The sequence below is a fragment of the Microtus oregoni genome, unplaced genomic scaffold (genome assembly GCF_018167655.1).
Source record: "Microtus oregoni isolate MIOR12 unplaced genomic scaffold, Mior012 000052F_ref0000163, whole genome shotgun sequence".
Classification (NCBI taxonomy): Eukaryota; Metazoa; Chordata; class Mammalia; order Rodentia; family Cricetidae; genus Microtus; species Microtus oregoni.
In genome coordinates, this window is record NW_024543828.1 from 7,502,706 (window position 1) to 7,526,185 (window position 23,480).

General features: G+C 37.9%; 1 protein-coding gene across 1 annotated transcript in view; it reads left to right on the forward strand.

The window, feature by feature from the left end:
• Positions 1-23,480, forward strand: part of LOC121437470 (proto-oncogene DBL-like) — a 73,041-nt gene that overhangs the window by 36,894 nt on the left and 12,667 nt on the right. Inside the window, 7 exon segments of the mRNA XM_041637342.1 lie at positions 494-560; positions 1,261-1,376; positions 1,650-1,719; positions 3,378-3,470; positions 16,612-16,704; positions 17,635-17,760; positions 19,770-19,991. Of these exon segments, the coding sequence (XP_041493276.1) occupies positions 494-560; positions 1,261-1,376; positions 1,650-1,719; positions 3,378-3,470; positions 16,612-16,704; positions 17,635-17,760; positions 19,770-19,991 (787 nt within the window).

Sequence of the window (23,480 nt, forward strand, 5' to 3'; positions counted from 1 at the left end):
CAGCAAAAATGAATGTAATACATCTTAAAATAAAATAATACTCCACAACATTTTAATAAATTTATTCTTAATCTAAGTGAATTAGAAATCACTTTTGTGTTAGCACATAGCCTTAAACATGTTTCTTCCTTGAACCCCCCCCCCCCATGAGACAGAGTCTTGGTATGTAGCCCTGGCAAGCCTAGAATAAATGTTAACTTTGAACTCAGAGATTCTTCTGCCTCTGCCTCTGCTTCTTGAGTGCTGGCATTAAAAGTGTGTGCCACCACACCCAGACTTCTTTCTTTTAAATCTGTTTAAGAGCCTTCTGGGTGGTACTGATTCCAAAACCCATAAAATAAGCTTCATATTTTGATGCTGGAACAAAATCCTCAGGTAGTTCCACAAGATTAGCTTATTTTCCCTTAGATTATGTCTAAAGATAATAGCTGAACCATTGTACCGTGATTTGTGAGTAGGACATTAACTGGTAATTATGTTCTGTTCGTTGTAGCCATGTCCTGAATGAGCTGATACAGACAGAAAAGGCATATGTTGGAGAACTGTTTACTGTTTTGTTGGTAAGTGTAGCAAATTGTCGTCCCCCCCGCCGCATTTTCTTGACTTGTCCCTGGCTACTTCCATTAGAAAGTATTCTAAGCAGTCTTGTGTTTCTCTCTCCGTCATTGGTAGCAGTGTATGTTTGCTGTTATTTGAGAATACATGTTGTTTTAATGACGGCATTTATATTCCTTCTCAGTAGTGGGGATACGTGATTTAGAATTTCTTATAGAAAAGAGAAGCTGTTCTCTTAGGGACATGGGGCATTGTTATAATTATTCCCAGGCTGCTACTTAGAGGTTGAGATGGAAAAAACTGAGGGTGGGATAAAAATACTCATTTGACACAAATGCCATGATACTAATTTGGTCTGAACAGAAATCTAAGCACTTACTTTCAATTTACGGAGACCTTTATATTCTGTACTATAATTTTTCATAGTTGGTTTCTGTTTGGTTTCCAACACTACAATAAAAGCCTTGAAGGCCAAAGTACTACCTTTTTATTCTAACCATGTAGTCGAAGCTTTGATTTTCTTATCCTGCATACTAAAAGAAAAAAAATGCCACAGATAATTCTGGTAACTAAGGGATTTAAATGTTAAAATTCAAAAGCTGTACCCACAAGTCTTTTATTCACTTTGATGTACTGATATCATCAGTGACTCAACAAAACTTTAATATAAATACTTAAAATGCAAAAATTATTTATTTTTAATAGGGCTACAGATCTGAGATGGACAATCCACAGATGTTTGATCTTATTCCACCTCTACTGAGAAATAAAAAGGATGTTCTCTTTGGAAATATGGCAGAAATATATGAATTCCATAACAAGTACGTAATTGCTAAACTGAAGTTTTTGGTGATTTTGTTTTTTCAAAAAGAGTTACTGCTAGGTGTCATTGGTACACATCTTTAATCCCAGCATTAGTGAGGCAGAAATAGATGGGTCTCTCTGTGAATTCGAGGCCAACCTGATCTATGTAGTGAGTTCCAGGACATCCAGGGCTACATAAGGAGACCCAGTTTCAAAAGATGGAAAAAAAAAGAGCTACTTACTGTTTTATTATATGTCAAAAATAACTTTTTTCTCTGCAAATTTCACAGCATTTTTATGAGCAGCCTGGAAGATTGCTCTAATGCTCCAGAAAGAGTTGGACCTTGTTTCCTGGAAAGGGTTAGTCTGATTATTTGTTTTGAAATTATGTAAATTTTGGAAACCCAAAAGTACCTCTTGTATAAATCAGGCTTAAAGATAAGATATCCCCTTTCCTTTAATGTCTTTATGTTTTTGGAGAAGACACAACAATTTTAGCAAGTTCTTAATGTAAAACTATTTTATTTGAAGAAAATGATGTGTAGGGCGATCAAGGTACACTTTTATTCTTTGGTATTAAATGTTTCAATTACTCAGGTAGTAGCAATGGTAATCTCAGGAATCCAGTGACCACCCTAGCTAGGAAGATGTGAAAGATGGGAGCATATTAATTGAATAACTATGAACTTGGTTAAAGTTAGAATAAAAGATGCAATTTTAAAAAATAAAACTTAAATGATAGAGAGTCTCATTATGTAACCATAGAATTTAAAAAATCTTTATCTAGTTATCTAGTTTTTCTTCTTCCTGAAAAATCAAACCTCTTCTGATTGGGAATCACTTAGATTAAAGAGATTGTTGAAAATTTAGAATAACTGTCTTACCTTGGAAATTGTTGAAGAGAATAAGCCTGAGAAAAAATGAGAAATGAGAACAGGACTAAGAAAGAAGGTATGATACTACCTTTTCTCAACGTGTTCTAAACATAAAAATGTCTGAACTACGGATAAATTCATCATCGTTTTTAAACAGCCATTGGTCCAACATCCTTAGTTCTTAACACTGCTACTTTGAAAGACGTGACGGTGCTTGCACTTAGGAGGTAGAGTCAAGAGAATTTTGAGTCTCAGGCCATCCTGGAGTACTTAGTGAGAGCCCATCCTTAAAAATACCGAACACTATGCTACTTACAGGACATTTTATATTTACTGTGTACCTTTACATATATATGTAAATTATTTCCCAGCCTGATGAGGTCTCATATCCTATATGTCTTTGTCCCTGTCAAAGTTGGCAGAGTTCTTGTCTAGTAGTAGTAGTGGTGGTTTAATAAATGTTTCTTGATGATATGTCAATTCAATAGCCATCTATTTAATATTTACTGTCTACCAAGCACTATGCTGGGCGACATGGATACCAAGCTAAAGAGCATTTCGGTAGAGAAATAGAAACCCTAATGCATGTACAGAATGAGTTATCCTCCATTAGAGATATACAAAGGGTCCTATGGCACACCAAAGAAGGACATTGTTCATAGCCTGAGGATATAAACAGAGGCTGTATAGAAGAAACTCATGAGATGAAAGTGTGAGTAGGAGACGGATGAAGATTAGGGAAAATGATTCAAGGGAGAACAAACTGTGCAACCATGTGCTTAGATGTGATAATGTCCCAGTGATGAATTATGAACTACTTGTAACTTGGAAGTTAGCTGCAAGCTCTTTATTTAGACAGCCAGCAGACTAGTAGCACAGAAAACTCATTTTGGGGCCCTTATTAGATCATGGTAATAAATAGTTCAAAAAGATAAGACTTTTCTTACTCTGGCAAATCTGGTAGGCAGGAGTTCTGAAATTGCTTGTAGAATTATATATCCTGTTGTCCGTGGAACACAAAGCAGGCCATTTTATGTCACATTCACTACAATGGTTGGCTACCCACTCTGTTGTTCAGCTTTTTTGAAATAAAAATTCATATTTATAAATTAGTAATATATTTGCTTTTGTTTTTTATTACAGAAAGATGATTTTCAGATGTATGCCAAGTACTGTCAGAATAAACCCAGGTCAGAGTTAATTTGGAGAAAGTATTCAGAATGTGCCTTTTTCCAGGTATTAATCATTTAAGTATTGAACATATTCTTTTTGAAATATATTGGAATATTTCTCATTAACAGTTTCATTTTCTGCTTTGACTAAATTATATATGTATATATATATATATGTTATATATAAAACAGCAACTCTTCTCTCAAGCAAAGTACATACGTACATTTATACATATAAATATATTTTGGTGTTCCCCAGAGGCAACCACTTTTAGCTTCTTCTGGTATTTGCCTCCCTATCTCTAAATAACATGCTTGTCTTTCTCCTTTCTGCTTTAGAAAATGAAGATTTAGGTCTCTTTCACTGTTTTTTGTCCCACGACCATATCCGCATGAAATTCTTTTTCTCCAAAGCTTCCAGTATATTTTTGTTAGATCAATTGGCTATATTTAACTCAATTATTAAGACTGGAATTTCTTTGGGCAGATGACTCATATAGTAAAATATGGTTGCTTTTCCTTCTCTCTCTTGTGTGTATGAGTGTGTGTGTGTGTGTGTGTTTTACCATTTTCTTTTCTCATTTAATTTTCTATATGCTTTGCTTTCTTCCTACTCCAACCTCTTTCAATTTTAGGAATCATAGAGATTTGTCCTCCTCATATTTTCATACACTATCTTTAATTTTTTTTTAAATATTTATTTTTTGATTTGTTATGTATACAATAGTCTATCTGTGTATATGCCTGCAGGCCAGAAGAGGGCACCAGACCTTATTACAGATGGTTGTGAGCCACCATGTGGTTGCAAGGAATTGAACTCAGGACCTTTGGAAGAGCAGGCAATGCTCTTAACCACTGAGCCATCTCTCTAGCCCCACTATCTTTAAATTTTATCTTAAAGAAATACCTTCTAGAGATTTCTGACCTGCTTTCATCTCAGAATCTTGGTGCATATCAGTTGGAGGTACTTCTTACTGGTCTCTTGAGTAGCCTGACCTACTGTCTACATGCCAATTCTTTTTATAAAAAGATTTATTTAATTTTATGTGTATGCATGTGTTGCCTGTATTTTTGCATGGGCGCCATTTATAGGTGGAAGTTTTTGTTTCTCAGCTGTTCAGTCCCAAAGAAACACAGAGAGACTTGTATTAATTATAAGCTATTTGGCCTTTTAGCTCAAGCTCATTACTAACTAGATTTCACAACTTAAATTGACCATTAATTTTTTTGTATGTTTAGCCACGTGGCTTGGTACCCTTTCTCAGTAAGGCATTCTCATCTTGCTTGCTCTGTGTCTGGTGACTGACTCTCTGATTTTCCTCTTCCCAGAATTTTCCTAGTCTGGTTGCCCTGCCTAGATGTCATGCCTGGCTACTGGCATTTTATTAAACCAATATGAGTGACAAATCTTTACGGTGTACAAAAGAATTATCCCTCAGTAGTACCTGATACCTATGGGAGTCAGAATAAGCTAAGGGATCCCTTGGAACTGGTGTTTGGATGGTTGGAGGCACTTCACGGATTCTGGGAATAGAACCTGTGTCCTATGCAAAATCAACAAGTGATATAAACTGCTGAGTCATCTCTCTAGCCTCATGTAATTTTCATTGTTTTACCCCCTATTTGGTAGAATAAATCTAATAGTTTATTTAGAAAGTATACGTGTTAGGTAATATATTTGCATGTTTTTGAGAACTTGTACGAACAAGTGTATTTATTGTTCCTTAATGCTTTATAGGATTCTAAGAAAGGATTATTCTCAGAAATTTGAAGATGGTTTTCTGACTTCTAGAAAAATAATGACTCCACTTTGTTACTTTTCAAGAGACACAGTTCTCTTTCTCAGAATGATATGGAACTAATACTTAGAATTTCTTTATTGGCATTATTTTCTTAATTATCTTTGTATTTGGGGCATAATTTCTTTTTATTTTTGTGGTAAACGTGTGGAATCTAGGGCCTTTTATGTACTAGGCAAGATTCAAAAACTGAGCTGTCCCCTGTCCCTTGCTGATCTCTCTGAAACTGGAATCTCCAGTCTAAATTAACTCATTTTTTCCTTCCACATAATTTTCCTTATTTTCTTTCCTTGAACTATTGTACTGATATTGGAGTCCTGGCCTATTTCTATAATTATCCTTTCTCTGTTTCCCAAGATTTTTGTCTTTCTGCTTTGTATTCTGGAAATTATCTGCTACTCTTTCTGAGAGGTTTATTTCTGTTATCATATTTTTAAATTTTACTGGCACATACTCTTTGTACAAGGTCATGGATTTTATCACATTGATTTAAGTATATCATGTGTATTGACGATAGTTACCTCCATTCCTTTTTTCCTACAAATGACATAATTTCATTCTTCATTATTACTCAACAAGACTGTACTCAACACCACCATATTGTCCATTCCCCTGTTGAAGACAATGCAGGTTGGTTGCCTATCTTGCCTGCTGCAAATAGTGTTGCAGACATAGATGTGCAAGCATCTCTCTAGTATGTATCCAGTCTTTCTCTGTCCCAACTGCAAGCTCCAAAATAACCACATGGAAACTTCTTATTAATTATGAAAGCTCATTCAATAGCTTAGACTTGTTTCTAACTAGCTCTTATAACTTACATTAGGCCATTTTTATTAATTTACTTTCTGCCCCATGACTTTATTACCTCATCTCTGTAGTGCCCATCCTGCTTGACCTGTGTCTGTCAGGCAACTTCACTCTTCTTACCACCATGCTCTCTGCCCTGAAAATTCTGCCTAACTATTGGCCATTTAATATATTATTAAACTAATTAGAGTAACACATCTTTATAGTTTACAAAAAGATTATTTCACAACATTCCCCCTTTTGTCTAAATATGAGTGGAAGGTTTTAACTTTAACATAGTAAAGTTATATGCAATAAGAAGAGTTATCAGGTATTATCAAAATAGAAGGAAAAGGTATTAACTTTAACTAATAAAACTATATGTAATAAGACTAATTAAGTAAGAATTATATTTACAATGTCCAGTCCATTTGTATTTGGAATATTTGGAGAAAATTCTCTATTATCTCTTATTTTAATGTATTTAAAGTTTTATACTTAAACAATTTTCTCTTATAACTTGTATTACCATCTTAAAACTATCTTTTCCGACCTCAAAAACATTTTTAGATAAACAAATTAAGCTTTTATGTTTCTCAACCTTATAAACTTATATCTCTTATATAAGTTTTTTTTCTATAATTTTATTACAAGGAAAACTGTAAAACTATAACTATCTAGTCTTCAATCTCCATCAGAAACCCAAGAAAGATTAAAATATTACTTGAATAAACAGGAAGTACAGAGCAAACAACTTCCAATCCTATAGAAATTATACAAGCAGCTAGCTGGCTGGACAGTCACCCAAGATTTCTCTCCAACTTTGGAACATCCATCTTTGGCCTATAGACCCAGGAGATGTGACAGGCTTTTTTGTGAAGTAGGAATTTTGAAGGGCTGTCCTACCTTGTCTTGACAAAATTTGGCAGATATTTTCTTTTGTGTCCTGCTTGTTCAATCTGGATATTATACTGTCAGCAATTGAGGAAAGGGCAGCCCTGCCGCCCCTATTTACTGGATATTATACTGTCAGCAATTGAGGAAAGGGCCGTTTATTTGCCTAGTAGCTAAATTTTACCATATAGAAAGCTAACTACATATGAAGGTTCTTTGATTGGTGCTGCCAGGAGCAGATGTATCATATTGTAGTAATAAGGGCGGCGGGGCTGCGTCCCCAGCACCAGGCTGCCCCCACGGCTAGCTTTACACAAAATAATTACACGGAAACTGTATTCTTTTAATCACTGCTTGGCCCATTTCGATCTAGCCTCTTCTAGGCTAATTCTCACATATTAATTTAGCCCATTTCTAATCATCTGTGTTGCGCCCCTAGGTGCGCTTACCGGGAAGATTCTGTGCGTCTGCCCAGGAGCCAGGAGCATGGCGTCTCTCTGAGGCGTCTGCTCCCGAGAGGAGAGCTGTCGAGTCTGAGCTTACTTCCTCTTCCTCCCAACGTTCTGTTCTGTTTACTCCTCCCACCTATCTTCTAACCAATAAAATGGGCCAAGGCAGTTCCTTTATTAGCCAATGACCTTCCTCCTTCATTTCCCCTTTTTCAGTTTAAACAAACAAACAAACAAAAAAAAGGCTTTAACTTTAACATAGCAAAATTACATATAACGAAACAGTTATCAAGTAAAAGTTACAATAATCTTTATCATAACTAAGGAAAACTATAACTAACTATTCTTAACTCCATCAAAGACTCCAGAAAGATACAATACTACCTAAGCAAACAAGAAAAAAGCAACTTTTAAAACTCTAGAAATGACAGAGACATCTCGCTGCCCGGACAGTCACCCAAAATTCCTCTGTACCGTTGGGGTTAGTGAAGATCATTTCCCATTCTCTAGGCTGTCATTTTGTCTTCTTGACCATGTCCTTTATTTTACAGAAGCGTTTCAGTTTCAGGAAGTCCCATGTATTAATTGTTTCTCTCAGTGTCTGTGCTACTGGGGTTATTTTTAGGAAGAGGTCTCCTGTGCCAATGGGTTCAAGTGTACTTCCCACTTTTTCTTATCCTATCATTTCTGCATCCCATTTTTCTTTTCAGAATGAAATTCCTGAATCTAATTTTCTTTGCTTAGTATCCTCCCTGACCATAACCAATAATGACTTGTGCCTAACCCCCCTAGGTGATAACAAAGATTTATTGAACAACCAAAAACCTCCCACCCCACTTCTTGGGAAAGAGGGCATTATGCTTTTAAATTGCTTCCTGTTTCTTGGGGCACTGACATCTTTTGGGGACCCTGAGAAAATTAGGATAATGATAAATTCCTGGCTAGAATAGTTTGTGAGGCTGGGCCATCTCAGCCTGCAGCCTTGAAGCTATTCTGAATGTAGAACTCTGAGGAAATTGCAACAGAGGCACTCTGAGAGGCTGGATCACCAGGGCCACCTGTTTTCATTGGTGTCTGGTCCTGTGCTCTGAAAACACATAAACTTTCAAAGGTAACATACATATCTGCACATAGCTATGCATAATACAACTATGGACTGTGCACTGTATACAAGCTAGCCAGAGATGATGTTTTGTTTCCTGTTTGAGCAGGCAAAATATACAGCACCTGTCTTGTATTTTTCTAGGTTTATTTCTTTATGTCTGATGCCAGGATTTTCAGGGGACTACCCCAATCAAACCTGATCTCTATCAGCCTTGAATGAATCCACAGCCTTTCCTTTTCTGTGGAAACAAAAGCACAATCTCTTCTCCAATGTAACTTATTTTTTTACTTCCATTTTGATGTTAAGACATTTTGAAATAGATAGGTTGGTTTAAATTAGTAGTTTGTATGTTCCAATGTCTCTCCTCAGCCATCATTTGATTATCAGCAATCACAAGATTTAAAGTCAATACAACACCATACAGGACCCAGATTCCCCATGTAGTTCCTATCTCTATGTGACTTATCCTTTTTATATTACTATGTTTCCTCTTTAAAGACTTTATCTTATTAGTTTTTTCATTTATTTTTATTTTTTTAAATTTTGTGTGCATTGGTGTTTTGCCTGCATGTGTGTCTGTTTGAGGATGTTGGATCCTGGAGTTACTGTTGTGAGCTGCCATGTGGGTGCTCTGTATTGAACCCGGGTCCTCTGGAAGAACAATCAGTGCTCTTAACTGCAGAGCCACCTCTCCAGCCCCAATCTTATTACTTACAAACTATTTTTTCTATGACTGCCTATACTCATTTTTTAAAAAGCCTACACACATTTCTTTTAAACACTCTGTAACCTGTTTAGGTCCCCCCCCCATCTGGACCTGTTTTACTGTGTATCTGTAACCATTTCTGTCTGCATGACAAAACGGAAACCTCTTCCCAGCTTAGCTCAAGGTGTGCTGGTGGCTGAAGCCCACAGCCAGCGGCTCAGAGATGTGTCTCTGTACCATAGATGACATGAGAGACTATGGGACTAGGAAGCCTCATTCGCCTCCATTTTTTTGTGTTTGGAACCTTCTTGAAATCTTTCTCGGGTTTTATGTGGAAATATGTGTTCTCACATTTGATACCATTTTTAGTTGGAGTTTTTGGTCAGGACTGTTGACACCCCAAAAATGACACAGAGATTCTATCAATTATGAAAGCTTGGCTGACAACTTAGGCTTGTTTCTTACTATCTCTTATAACTTAACACATATCTTTTAGTTTATTTTCTGCCTTGTGGCTTTATTACGTCATCTCCATCGTGACCATCCTCCTTGCTCTGTGTTGTGCTTTCCTGTCGCTTTAAGGGACAAGCCACGCCCACTTTCATTACCTCTGACTTGGCCACCGCCATCTTGGGCCCTTCCTTTTCTGCTTCCTTGATGTGCCTGCTTTTTATTATAAGGAAAAACCGAGGCACTGAAAGCCCGCGGTTGGAGGTCCCCCCATCCCTAAAAACCATGAAGGGTTGCCGGGAGCTCAAAGGTCAATCCCTTGGGTTAAAAGAGATGGTTAAGCTAGCCGAGATGGGTACACTCACGATTAGTCGATTTGTTGTTTGGAGGAGCTGCGTCCAGGCAGATGGAACACGTGGTCGTTGTAGAGAAGGTCCTCGAGTCCTGATTCTGCCCCAGGAGGGAGCTCAGAGTCCCGGATGGCGCCTACAGCTGGAACTCTGGCCCCAGGTGAAAGTCTGGGGCGGGCGAATCATCCGAGTCACGGCACCAAAATGTTGTTCTTTTTTAAAAAATGCTGCAAGATCCCCGCAGCAGTAGGCAGCAGAAATGCTGTAAGTCCCAAATGGTGGCAGCGGGCCATGTGGTGGCAGGCAGCGGGCCCTGGGAGCAGCCAGTCCCAGGCAGAAATGGCTGCCAGTCCCAGAGCCTGTGGCCTGAGCAGTGGTGGCAGGCCATGAGGCAGCAGGCAGTGGGCCCCAGGCAGAGTAGGCTGCTGGTCCCCAAGCAATGGCAGGTTCCAGGCAGGGAGACACATGGTGGGCGGGCAGAAGACAGAAACATGGATAGACATGCAGGGTGAGGTTGAATGTTTATTCAGGGGGTTATGGAGGAGGAAGGGTGAAGGGGGGGACAGAGAGAGAGGGAGAGAGAGAGAGAGAGAGAGAGAGAGAGAAAGAGAGAGAGAGAAGAGAAGAGAAGAAAGAGACAGAGAAGGGGGAAGAGAGAAGTGGGGAGAGAGGCAGAAGCAAAGCTGCCTCTCTGAGAGGAAGATGGAAAAGAGAGCGAGCTCAGGCCGGAAGCTGAAGATCAGCCTGCCTCAGCGGATGGGGAGGGGAATGGGTGTGGCATGTCTCTTAAAGGGACCAAAACCATAACATTCCCAGGTCTTCCTTTTTTTTTTTTAGTTGGGTGCTGTCCAATTTTTTTTATTATTATTTTCACTTTATGTTGTCCAAGAAAAGAGGGGGGTTGGGAGGTGGGGACAGAACCAGTGTGAAGAACTTCATCCCAGTATTTTCTGTCACAAGCTTTGTGATTCAAAAGTTTAACTAATAATCTTTAATCCATTTCAAACTAATTTTTATGATTTATTTTATTTTATGTGGATGAGCATTTTTCCTGAATGTATATATGTGTCTGGTGCCCTGAGAGATCAGAAAAAGGTATCAGATTCCCTGGAACTGGAGTTACAGACAGTTGTTAGGTACCATGTGCATAGTGGGAACTGAACCTGTTCCTCTGCAAAAGCAGCAAGTGGTATTCTTGACCAGAGAGTTAATTTTTATGATGGTGTACAAGTCTACATTTACTTTCTTGCACATGTATGTCTAGTTTTCCTAGCACTTATGGGAAGGGACTGTCCTTCCCTATTGTGTATTGAAGATATGGTAGTTCCTGTGCTACGTTATGGAGCTATAGTTGTGTCTTCATTTACAGTAGTATTCATTTTATATGTGGGTTTTTTTGTATGTATTTTCTTTTTTTAATTCATTTATTTATTAAAGATTTCTGTCTCTTCCCTGCCACCGCCTCCCATTTCCCTCCCCCTCCCCCAATCAAGCCCCCCCCCAGCCCGAAAAGTAATCAGGGTTCCCTGTCCTGTGGGAAGTCCAAGGAACCCCCACCTCCATCCAGGTCTAGTAAGTTGAGCATCCAAACTGCCTAGGCTCCCACAAAGCCAGTGTGTGCAGTAGGGTCAGAAACCCATTGCCATTGTTCTTGAGTTCTCAGTAGTCCTCATTGTCTGCTATGTTCAGAGAGTCCGGTTTTATCCCAGCAAGCGATGAAAGGAGATAGAGACAGAGACCCACATTGGAGCACAGGACTGAAATCTCAAGGTCCAAATCAGGAGCAGAAGGAGAGAGAGCACGAGCAAGGAACTCAGGACCGTGAGGGGTGCACCCACACACTTAGACAATGGGGATGTTCTATTGGGAACTCACCAAGACCAGCTGGCCTGGGTCTGGAAAAGCCAGGTCTTCCTTATAATAAAAAGCACGCACGTAAGTCAAGGAAGCAGAAAAGGAAGGGCCCAAGATGGCGGCAGGCAGGTCAGAGGTAATGAAAGTGGGCGTGGCTTGTCCCTTAAAGCGACAGGAAAGCACAACACTGCATCTGGCTGGTGACTCTGTCCTTCTTCTTCCCAGCATTCTCTCTGCCCTGAAAATCCTGTCTAGCTATTGATCATTTAGCTTTTTTTATTAAACCAATCTGAGTGACACATCTTCACAGTGTACAAAAGATTATTCCATAGAACTAGTATGCTGAGTTGGAGTCCTAGGGGTGACATAGCTGGGTCATATAGTAGTTTTGGTTTCAATTTTTAAAAATATGTGTATGTGTGTATGTTCATGTGTTTGCAGATGCACGTATGCCTGTGTGTGCACATGCATGCGTACATACACATACGCATATGTGCCTTGGGTGAGATTTATCCTTGGTTTTTTGAGACAGAGTCTCTGATTGGTTTGGAACAAGCTAAGTACGGTGGGCTAACTGGCCACCAAACATCAGAGATGTGCCTATCTCCTCTTTAGTGTTGTGATTATAAGTACATAAATGCTGCAAGTCACTAAGCACATCTTTGTTTTTAAATTTTTTAAATGCAGGTGGTGGGGCATCTAATTCAGTTCTTCATGCTTGCAGGTATATTAGCAACTGAGCTATCATCCTGGCCATCGTTTTAGTTATTTCAGGAACTTCCATATCAGTTTTCACACTGGTATGTCTGTCAGTTAACAGTTTTCTGTACTCTCTGAGTTACTTTTAATGGAATCCTGATTTTTGTTCCAGAACTTCTTTTCAATTATCTTTAGGAACATAATAATAGATTTTCCTTTTAAAGTAGTTTTAGTCTCTCTGCATGGTTCCAACTGCATTTAAATCGCTTTTCTGTTCTTTTTCTTTATTAGCACTTGCTACTCACCTTGGATGCTTTCCTGAAATGTCTGTTAATTGTTTATTTACATTAGGGACAAGTACATGAAATCTGATTCAGAGTTTCTTGTGTGTTTCTGAGTTTACTGAGAATGGTTCTCAGTCTTGGATTGCTTGTCTCTGGTTGTTTCCTTTGGTGTGCTCGTGAGAGATGGGGGATTTTGCTAATACATCTATCTTTAGGTACTTTCTCTTCTGCTGCTTAGATCTTCGAGACTGCTGCTCAATAGAAACATAATTGGCTGCAATTGTGCTTGAGGAAAAGGACGTGAGTTTCAAAGTTGTTAGATGTTTAAGATATCCGGCCCTTTTCCTTGTTTTCAATATAGTATTCTCAAATTAGTTTAACCTTATATACCTTGGTCCAGAGGCCCTCTGGTTTACTTTTATAGAGAATCATTCTTCTGCTGTGTGTGTGTGTGTGTGTGTACACGTGAGTGTGTGTGACTCAGTTGTGCTTAGTGCAGCGTTTACATTTTTTGTTTTAGATTTTAATGTGCATTCAATATTGGTTTTGGTAACAGATTTATTATTATGCAAATAAGATACTATAAAATCTATTCCTTTAAAGCAGTGGTTCTTAACCTTTCTAATGCTGAGACCCATTAATACAATTCCTCATGTTGTGGTGATTCCCAACCAAATTTTTGTTGCTATTTCCTAAGTATAATTTTGCTACTATTATGAAATATAATGTAAATGTTTGTGTTTTCCAATGGTCATGAGAACCACTGCTCTAAAGTATATAATTCAGTAGTTTAACTATATTCATTAGATTGTAAAATGGTTATCAACCCAATCAATTTCAGAACATTTTTACTATTAAAAGTTCCCTCCCTAAAGTCAGTTGTGGTAGCATACACTTGTTATTCTAGCACTGACAGGTCTGAGGAAGAAGGATCTTGAGTTAGAGTCATGCCTGGGCTACATAGTGATCCTACCTTTGAAAACAAACAAATATTAGCAACCAACTAATGGACAAAGACTCCCCCCAACAAAAAAGAAAAGAAAAAAAGGATTTATGCAACCTTTTACCTTTTTATCATTTCCTCTTATTCACTGACTTACTGAATTCTCCTAATCCATTCAACTAACATTTAGCTATTAATCAGATTTCTGTTTTAGTGGGTTAACCTATTCTGAGAATTTTATATAAGCAAAAGCATCCACTTTATGGTGTTTTTAATGTGGCTTCTTAACACAGTGGTTCTCATGCTTCCCAGTATTGTGATCCTTTATACAGTTCCTCTTGTTGTGATGACCTCCAACCATAAAATTATTTTTGTTGCTACTTTATAACTGTAATTTTGCTACTATTATGAGTTGTAATGTAAAATATCTGATATTCAAGTTACAACAGGGTCGTGACCCACAGGTTGGGAATCACTTATTTTACGTAATATTTTTGAGCTTAATACTATTGTTTATAGTAATACTTTATTCTTTTTCTGCTTGAATATTTTGCTGAATAGATAGATCACAGTTGATTCATATGGTCATTAGTTGATGGGCATTTGACTTATTTCTATCTTTTGTTTAACATAGCTATTATGTAATATTTTACAAATTTTATTATTTTATAATGTATGTGTTTTTTCTGGATGCATGTTTGTATACCAGGTGTATGTAGTTCCCTCAAAGGCCAGAAGAGGGTTTCATATTCTTTAGGACTGGAATTAGAAGTGGTTGTGATCCACCATATCTATATATCTAACAACTTTGAAACGCATGTCCTTTTCCTCAAGCATAGTATCAGCCAGTTATGTTGCTATTGAACAGCAGTCTGGAAGATCTAAGCTGCGGAAGAGAGAGTATAATGATAGATGTATTAGCAAACTTCCCCCATCTCTCACGAGCACACCAAAGGAAAACAACCAGAGACAAGCAATCTAAGACTGAGGACCATTCTCAATAAATCCAGAAACACACAAGAAACTTTGAATCAGAATTTCACATACTTGTCTCTAATGTAACCAAACAGACAACACAAAAAAATTTAAACAATTTCTTTTTCTTTTGGCTATACACCTAGGAATAAAATGGGTCATATTTTATATATTTAATGTAGAACAGGATCTTACCATATATCCTTAACTAGCCTGGAATGCATTATATAGACCAGCTCAGCCTTGAACTCACAAAGATCCATCTGCTCCATCATGCTTGCTTATGTTTAATGGCTAGCTGTTGGACTGTTTTCTATAGTGACTGCAGTTTTCCATTACTACTAGAGTGAATGAGTTCTAATTGGCCCATATCCTCATCAACAGTTGTTGGTATTGATTTCATAAATATTTTGAACTTTTCTCTTTCTGAGTTACGGGTATTTCTTTGAGAAAGGCGTGGGGCATTCTCTAACATAAAATCTGAACTGTTTTTAGCAAACAGTTCTCTCAACTTGTAATCATATACCATGTGTGAATTGACTTTTAGTTTTTAAGTTTTGCAAATATTTTCTTCCTCCTCAATTATATTTTTGTCTTGAGAAAAATGTATTTTATTTTTCTAATTGGGTTTTATGAAGGAGAACAAAATGGCTTGTATCAGACTATCAAATTTAATTGTTGATTGTTTATTTTTATTTGAATTAAATTATGTGCAGAATTTTTTTCACATTTAGTGGAAGGCCCTGTATCTTATTCAGGTATATCCTCTTTCCAGTCATTTTGTGTTATGCATTTTCCATATGCACATTCATCCTAACTACCCCCATCTTCTATTAACTATGGTCCCTACACTGTTCCCAGGACCCAATGTCATAGCCCCTATATTTATAGTGGCAGCAAGCCAGTTACTGAATGAAATACAGCACCAGTTGATGAAGTCTGTATTTTTCTTGTGATCTTAAAAAATATTCTGTTCTCATACTCAGTCAGATTTATATTTAGCACAACCTATTTCTTTTCTGGGCCTTTGCCTGTAGAGTGGTCTTTTGTTAATTTTCCTGGACAGATTGAAGAATGTTTTAATCACTCTAACCTATTGTCATTTCCTGCTTTCTCAAATTTGATGCAGTTTATACCAATGTGAATTTATACGTGGCAATCTTTTAGACTTTGAAATGCTGTAAATTTCTACCTTCCAAATCCATCCATTCATCCATCCATCCATCCATCCATCCTTCCTTCCTTCCATTCCTCTTCCCCTTACCCCCCTCCCTCCTTTGTGATTTTCCTGATACATGTTCCTTAAGAGGTAAGAAAGATTCAGGTCTGGGGTCTAATCAATGAGCACTTGACATTTGACATTTTTCAGGAACATGTATTTTTATTCATTAAAATTATTTAAAGATTTTATGTATGAGTATTTTGCCAGCACACACACACACACACACACACACACACACACAAACACACACACCATGTATTGGATTCCTTAGAACTAGTGTTATGAATGATTGTGAATCACTGTGTGGGCACAGGTGCAGGGAACTGAACCTTGGTCTTCCGGAAGAGCAGCAAGTGCTTTTACTTCTGACCCATCTCTCCAGCCTTGGTATATGTCTTTTAAAAATAAATTACTTTAAAAATAAGCTTACAAAGTAAGCATTCTATATGGAATTTTCATACATATTTTGCTTGTCACTTGTACCCCTGTACATTTCTTAATTTAACATTTATTGATTATCTTTTTTTGAGACAGGGTCTCTCTATTGTGCAGTTTTGGCTGACTTGGAGCTTGCTATGTAGACCAGGCTAGCGTCAAACTCACAGAAATCTGCCTGCCTTTGGCTCTGGAGTGCTGGGATTAAAGGTGTCTAATACTGTACCCAGCTGATCATTATCTTTTAATGACAGGAATGTCAAAGAAAATTAAAACATCGACTTGGTCTGGATTCCTATTTGCTCAAACCAGTGCAACGAATCACTAAGTATCAGCTGCTTTTAAAGGTAATTACACGAAGCATTTTCTTGTTTCTTTACTTTAAAAATTATTTTATGTGTATGAGTACTTTGCATGTCTATATGTGTAGCATGTGTCTGCCTGGTACCCATGGAGGTCAGAAGATGGCATCAGAGTTATAGAACCCAGGTCTTCTGCAAGAGCAACCAGTGCTTTTAATCAGTGAGCTATCTTTTTAGACCCTCCTTAACGTTATTTTTGGAATCAAATCTAGTAGTCATCTGTGAGGAAGTGATTGACTAGGAAGCATTAGCAATAGGTTGAAGAAGATGAACTTTAGGTTTAAGTTTTTTTGCATTGTGCTTTTTCATGGTGATATACAAATGACAATCACAAGGTGATTAAGTTATGAGTATAAGGAGATCTTCATCCTCCATATAAGTTCTATTCATTTTTAAGCATAATATTTTTTAAAGAATTTTTATATTAAGGTCGAAATATATACTTATTAATTTTAAGATTATGTTTCCTATTGGCCCTTTCAATGAAAAATGCAAATGACACTCCCCTAGTTTAATGGAAAAGGATTAGTAGAATCTACGTTATGTACAAATCCAACATAGATTCTTTTAAAATGTGTTTCATGATGCTATATGCATTATGAGTGACAAATCATTGTATGTAGAAGAAGAATCTTCTGTGTAATCTCTGATGTGTTTTTATAACTATTGTTTTTTAGCTATAAAAGCATTGAATGGATGCTCTTTGTTTTATACTCTAGAATTATTATTCTACTTCTCCAATTTTGACATTGTTATTAAATATGTTAATGTGACAGACAATATGAAAGAAATTACTCTAAAAATGACATTATCTTTGGATTACTGCTCAAACGCATATTAGCTTCAAATAATTAATTTTTCCAGAAGTTTTTAATATGTGACTAATATTGTTTAATTCTTGACTTCTACTCATAGGAGCTCTTAAAGTACAGCAAAGAAGGAGAAGGAACAACTCAGTTAAAGGAGGCACTTGATACAATGCTGGACTTATTGAAGTCAGTAAATGACTCCATGCATCAGATTGCAATCAATGGCTATATTGTAAGTAAACTTTAATGATTGTTGGAGTTTTAGAGGGTAGACTTACCAGAATCCCTTTTCATCTTTTGGATTCAATTGGAAAATAACATAGGAGGCAGACAAATGAAAATAAAAGTATAAGCATTATTATTGGTAAGCTAAGTAGAGGATTGGGTGCAGATGAGCAGCCAAATGGAATCCGATGACATTTTCCTGGTCTGTAGCAGCCTGCCTTCAAGTCTGAACCTTGAGTCAGTTAAGCAGACTCTCTGTCCCAGAACTGATACTTTCCCTAGTCTGGAGTAGATATGAATAAAAAGGCTCAACTCTTCAGGGCTTGCCACCTTTCCCCAGAACTGCTCCATCCAGAAGGTGGTAATTTATCATGAGTGAGGTAATTAATCAAGAGTGAGGAAGAGATATGAGCATTGCTCCAGCTGAAATAAGTCCACATGGCAAATGCCAAGAAGCCAACAAAAAGGAAGGTTCTTTTATGTGGCACCTTCATAGCAATTTTAAATGTATGCGAGACATTGTGTGTTTCAAAGTAAAAAGTTATGGTTACAGTGAACAGTTTCAAAACTTTAAAAAGATTTTACTTCTCTTGATTCTTTGTGGATTTCACATCATTCTGATCCAACTTCTCTCCCTGTCCCCTTGAGTCCTCCCTCTGCCCTTGTAGTCTCCCCCCCAAACAAAACCAAATTTAAAAGAAAAACCAAACAAATAAAAAAACAAAAATAAAAATAGCAACAACAAGAGAAGCTGAGTGTGGCCCGTTGAGTCACACAGTGTGCCCTTTAGTCTGTTCATCTTTACTTGCAAGTGTTCATTGCTGTGAGCATTGGTCTGGCTAGAGGCCTCTGGCTTCTGCTACACCACTGATAATGGCTTTCACGAGGGCTCTTCTTGGGTATCTTCTTGTTGTCCTGTGTGTAGGGATCCTGCTGTTTTGGATCTGTAGGTTCATCCCTTTCACATGCTCCAACAGTTCATAGATTTGGTGGTTGCTGGGATGGGCCAACTCATAGACCTGGTTCTGGGCCTGCCTGGGTGATGGCTGGAGTGGTCAGTCTGCTAGCTTTCCCTCATCATCGCTACCAGAGCAAGCCCTCCAGCTCTGCCTTGGTTAGCTTACCTAATACAGCTTACAATAAGGAACCAGGTCAGTTCTTGCTATGAGGCCTTCAGATCCAGGTCCTCACACTCACAGCATCAGGCCAGCTCTAATGTTTTGCCCTGGGGAGGTACAGAGTTCTCTTTCCTGATTGCCATAGGGGGCAGATGGAGGTTCTTTGTCCCGTAATGTTTTGTCAAGACATTTTAAAAAAATTTTACAAGTTCTTTGTGTATGTATTATGGCTCCTGGTTTTGTATTTTTATGGGATTCCTGTGTGTACAAACATGTATGTCTCTGCATCTCCATGTGTTTCTTGTGTTTTTTCTTTGGTTCTTTTTCTCCTGTTTGGTTCATCCTATTCCAGTTTGTTTATTGTAATTTAGTTCATTTTATTTTATTATTGGTTTGTTTTCTAAGGAGTAACAGCGAGGGTGTGAATCTGGCTGAGAGGGAAGGTGGGGGAGGACCTAAGAGGAATTTGGGGAGTGGTAACTGTAATCAGAATATATTGTATGAAAAATTCTATTTTCAATAAAAGAAAATAAAGGACAAAAAAGAAATTCATTCCACTATTCTGCCATCTTGGCCATTATTGTGTCTCACCTGGTTCACTGCTGGTGAATGATAACTGACTACCCACCTAGCAGCCTGCATAGTACCTTTTAGTACTATGAAAGTTAGCCTGTAAGGGGTAAACCATGCAGGGCAGTATGAGATTGATTTATTCATTTCCTGTGACCAAATGTGACAAGTCCTCAGCAATAAAGTCTTATGTAATGATCTGAAAGAAATAAAGTAGGCAAAACATGCTTCAGAGTAGTAGGAGGTCAAACTAAAAACTACGATGTCAATGTCTGACACATGGATATAGCTCTGTTTTCTCTGAATTGGTTTTGATTTTTCATTCTAGGGGAATCTGAATGAGCTGGGCAAGATGATTCTGCAAGGTGCATTCAGTGTTTGGCTAGGACACCGGAAAGGTGCTACAAAAATGAAGGATTTTGCAAGATTCAAGCCCATGCAGCGACACCTTTTCTTGTATGAAAAAGCTGTTATGTTTTGTAAGAGGCGTGTTGAATCTGGAGAAGGCGCTGATAGATATCCATCATACAGTTTTAAGCACTGCCTAAAAGTAAGAAAGCTCACATTGTGTGATACAATATTATCTTATATGTATTCTACCTTGAATACTTTTTTTTAACTTAAGTAGGTTTTATACTTTAGTTACTCATCCCTCTGGTTAAAAGAATCAACAAAACAAAACAATGCATGTGTGTTCATGTGTGAGCTCAGACACGTATATACTACAGGTCAACTTTGGAGGTCATAGGACATTTCAGGTGTTGGTCCTCCCCTTCTACCTTGTTTGAAGCAAGGTGTCCTGTTGATCATTGCTATGCACACCAGTCTTGTTATCCCAAGAGCTTCCAGGGGGTCTCCTGTCTCCACCTCCTTTCTTGCCATGGGAACACTAGGATCACAAGCATGTACTACCACATCTAGCTGAACATGGGTTTTGGGAGTCTGAAATCAGGACAAGCGGTTGGGTCCAGGTTTACAGCTTTGATTCAACTCCCCATCACTGTCGTCTCAGATGTTCTCCAAGGTGCCCTTTCTGCCCCAGCTCACCTGTGAGCACTCTTCCAATCGTCCCGGATAAAATTCTTGGTCTCATTACCAAGAAGCTTTTGTTATAAGAGAAACAAGAAGCAAAGGGTTTCCTCCTCCTCCTCACTGCGGTTTAAAAAATGGAGAACTCTTGTGCTTAGCGTACTCCTACCCTCCTGTCTTTGTTCCTCCTCCATTCCTTAGCCCCATGCTTTCTGATTACCCTACCTATAGTTGGACCTTCCTAATATATGTATTCTGTGCTATTCTTTGAAACTATTTTATTCTGTCTAGAACCCAAGCTACTACTGTATATTAGTCTTGTGTTAAAATTAAGAGACGGTTGTTTGTGAAAGTCATTAGCGGCCCAGGAGTACTTCTAATCAACCTGAGGCACTAGCTGGCAAATTTGGTTATTTCAAACCTAATGAATTTTATCTTTCAAGTTTAAATTCTAAAAGCAACACATTTTTTTATGGAATGATTGGAAGATGGAACATTCTTACCTTCAATTCTCTAGTCACGGTCCTTTGAATCATTTTTTCTGAGTTTTCTTTCTCAGCTAGCTTTCCCAGTATAGTTGAGGGCTGATGGAAATTTAGCAATGATTATGTGGCTGGACCTGTCACGGGCTTGAGGACATAGTTTAAGGAGGCCACCTGATAAGCAGGCCCTACCTACTTTTGTTTTTCCTCAGACTGGCCAGCTGCCTCTAGCTGTATCTCGCAAAATTCCTACCTAGAATCACCTCCCTGAATGGTTCCCATTGTCCGTTTTGTATTCAATTTTGAATCCATAGTAGCTCCACAGATTCTTCAAAACTCCAGTCATTTTTATCACAAGTACTCAATTACTCTTTTAATATAGTCCACCTCTAAGTCTACATATCTGATGTACTTATGACTTTAATAAACATCAATTGAGAACCAAGACATTGTGATATCTTTGTGACAGGTTTTAGATCTTGCCATCTGTATGTGTACTCCTTGAAAAGGTACTTCTCCTTTGTAGGCATGTTTTACATAAACCAATTTGATTCACATTCTGTTTGTGAGGTCATCTAGTAACTACTTACTGTAGAATTTCTTATTTGCATTGATTTCCTATTTTATTTGAAATTTGATACAATGATAGACATGTCAACAACAGAGTGTTTCTGAAGATAATTAAAGTAGAGAAGGACTAATGAGGTAATGAAGCCAGAAGGGTTACAATAGTTGCCATGGAAACAGAAGGAGGAATTGATGCAAGAACCATTTCAATGGAAGGCAGACATAAGGGCTTAGTGACTTACCAGATATAGAAAATAAATAGTACTTGACATTTAAAAGAAGAAAATCTGTCCGGTTTTTCTTTTGTTTTTTGATATAATTGTATCTTTAATTGAAAAGAACTAGACAGTGGTGCTTGCAAAATTTTAGATAAAGATTCCTGGGAAAAGGGTGATGCTGTAGACTAAGAAAGACAGAAGTTAGACTGTTTCTTAGGTCTCATTATGCTTGCTTCTTCCAGCTGTTTCTCATGAGAGTCCATCATTACTGGTCAGTGTGCTGCTAAGCATAGCTGAACAACTTCTCTCCCCTGAAATGTATTTTTTGACTGCATAACAGCAAGCTGGAACCACACAGCCTGCTCATGTCTTTCTAATGACTATGTACTCTAATGCAAGCACTTAACATCCACAGAAAAGCCATATGTCAGGTCACAGGTAACCAGCTAGAGACATCGCTTCCTCAGATCCATCAGATTGTGTACTTGCTTATTATCATCAACTGTTGTTTACACTGACCACACAACAGTGCTAACTTTGTGTCAGATAAAAATGGTTTGATTTCCTAGGAAATACCCACATGTATTAAATAATGATGTGTTATATATTTTAGCAATGGGAAATAGTAAAACAGTTGCCATTCAAATACAGAAAAGGACGGGAGGCAAAGCCATACATTCAAAGCTCATTATGAACTGGAGGGAAGGGTAAAGAGCTTGTCATTCAAGTATAAGGACTGGAGTTCAGATCACTAGTGGGTGTGGCTGCCCCTTGTAATCTCAGCTCTAGGGGATCTTCAAAGCAAGCTGGCTAGTTAGATTAGCTGGATCAGATGAACTCTGGGTTCAACAGGAGACCCTGCATCAATAAATAAGGTGAAGACCTATTGTGGAAGATGCCTGACATGAACCTCTGACCTTCACATATGTATATATGTACCCATGTATATGTGAACATGCATACCCACATGCACATACCTCCACAAAAACTTATATGATCTGAACATACCGTTTACTACTTATATCTCTGTATCAACTCTATGAAATACACGATTTACCAAATTTATGGTTGAAATAAGGGAATTTGGGGAAAATTCATCACCTTACATTAAGACACATAGCTGATGAATGTTAGTGATGGATGGAGGTCCAGTCTGTTTTCTTTGACTTGGAAGTCTGTTTGTCTGCTACCTATCATCCCATTGAGACAGTTATGTGATGAAACATAATTACTTTTGGAAAACAGTAGGATCCAAGTAGTCTTATATTGAAATATTCAAGCAGAGATAGAGTGGCGCAGGAAGGCTATATTTGGGAGCATTTGAAAGTCACTTCAGACTGTATTCAAGGTGGATGTCAGAGGCTCTTAAACTAACATAGCTAAGTTTCATTTCTAAGTATAATTATTTTTCTTTACCTTAATGCAGGAATCTTATGAGCACTACCCTTAATGTTTATTAGTTTTAATTTGGGTCATTTCGGGGGTTCGTAAGTGTAATGGAGTGTGATATTCCTGTAGACAATTAGGAAGGAGTTGAAAGAAAAGAGGAAAGGCAGAGAACAGCTTAAAGAAAAGTTACACAAGGGACTGAAGTTGTCCCCCATGGAATTAGGCAAGGTTAGCAGCAAATGGTGAAAGACAATTTTGCAAAGCAGAAACCACGGTGAGAAGAGAGTGGTGGGAAGAAATACTTCATACAACACAAGTTTTACTGCCCTGAGAAGGTTCTCATTAAAGTTAGGT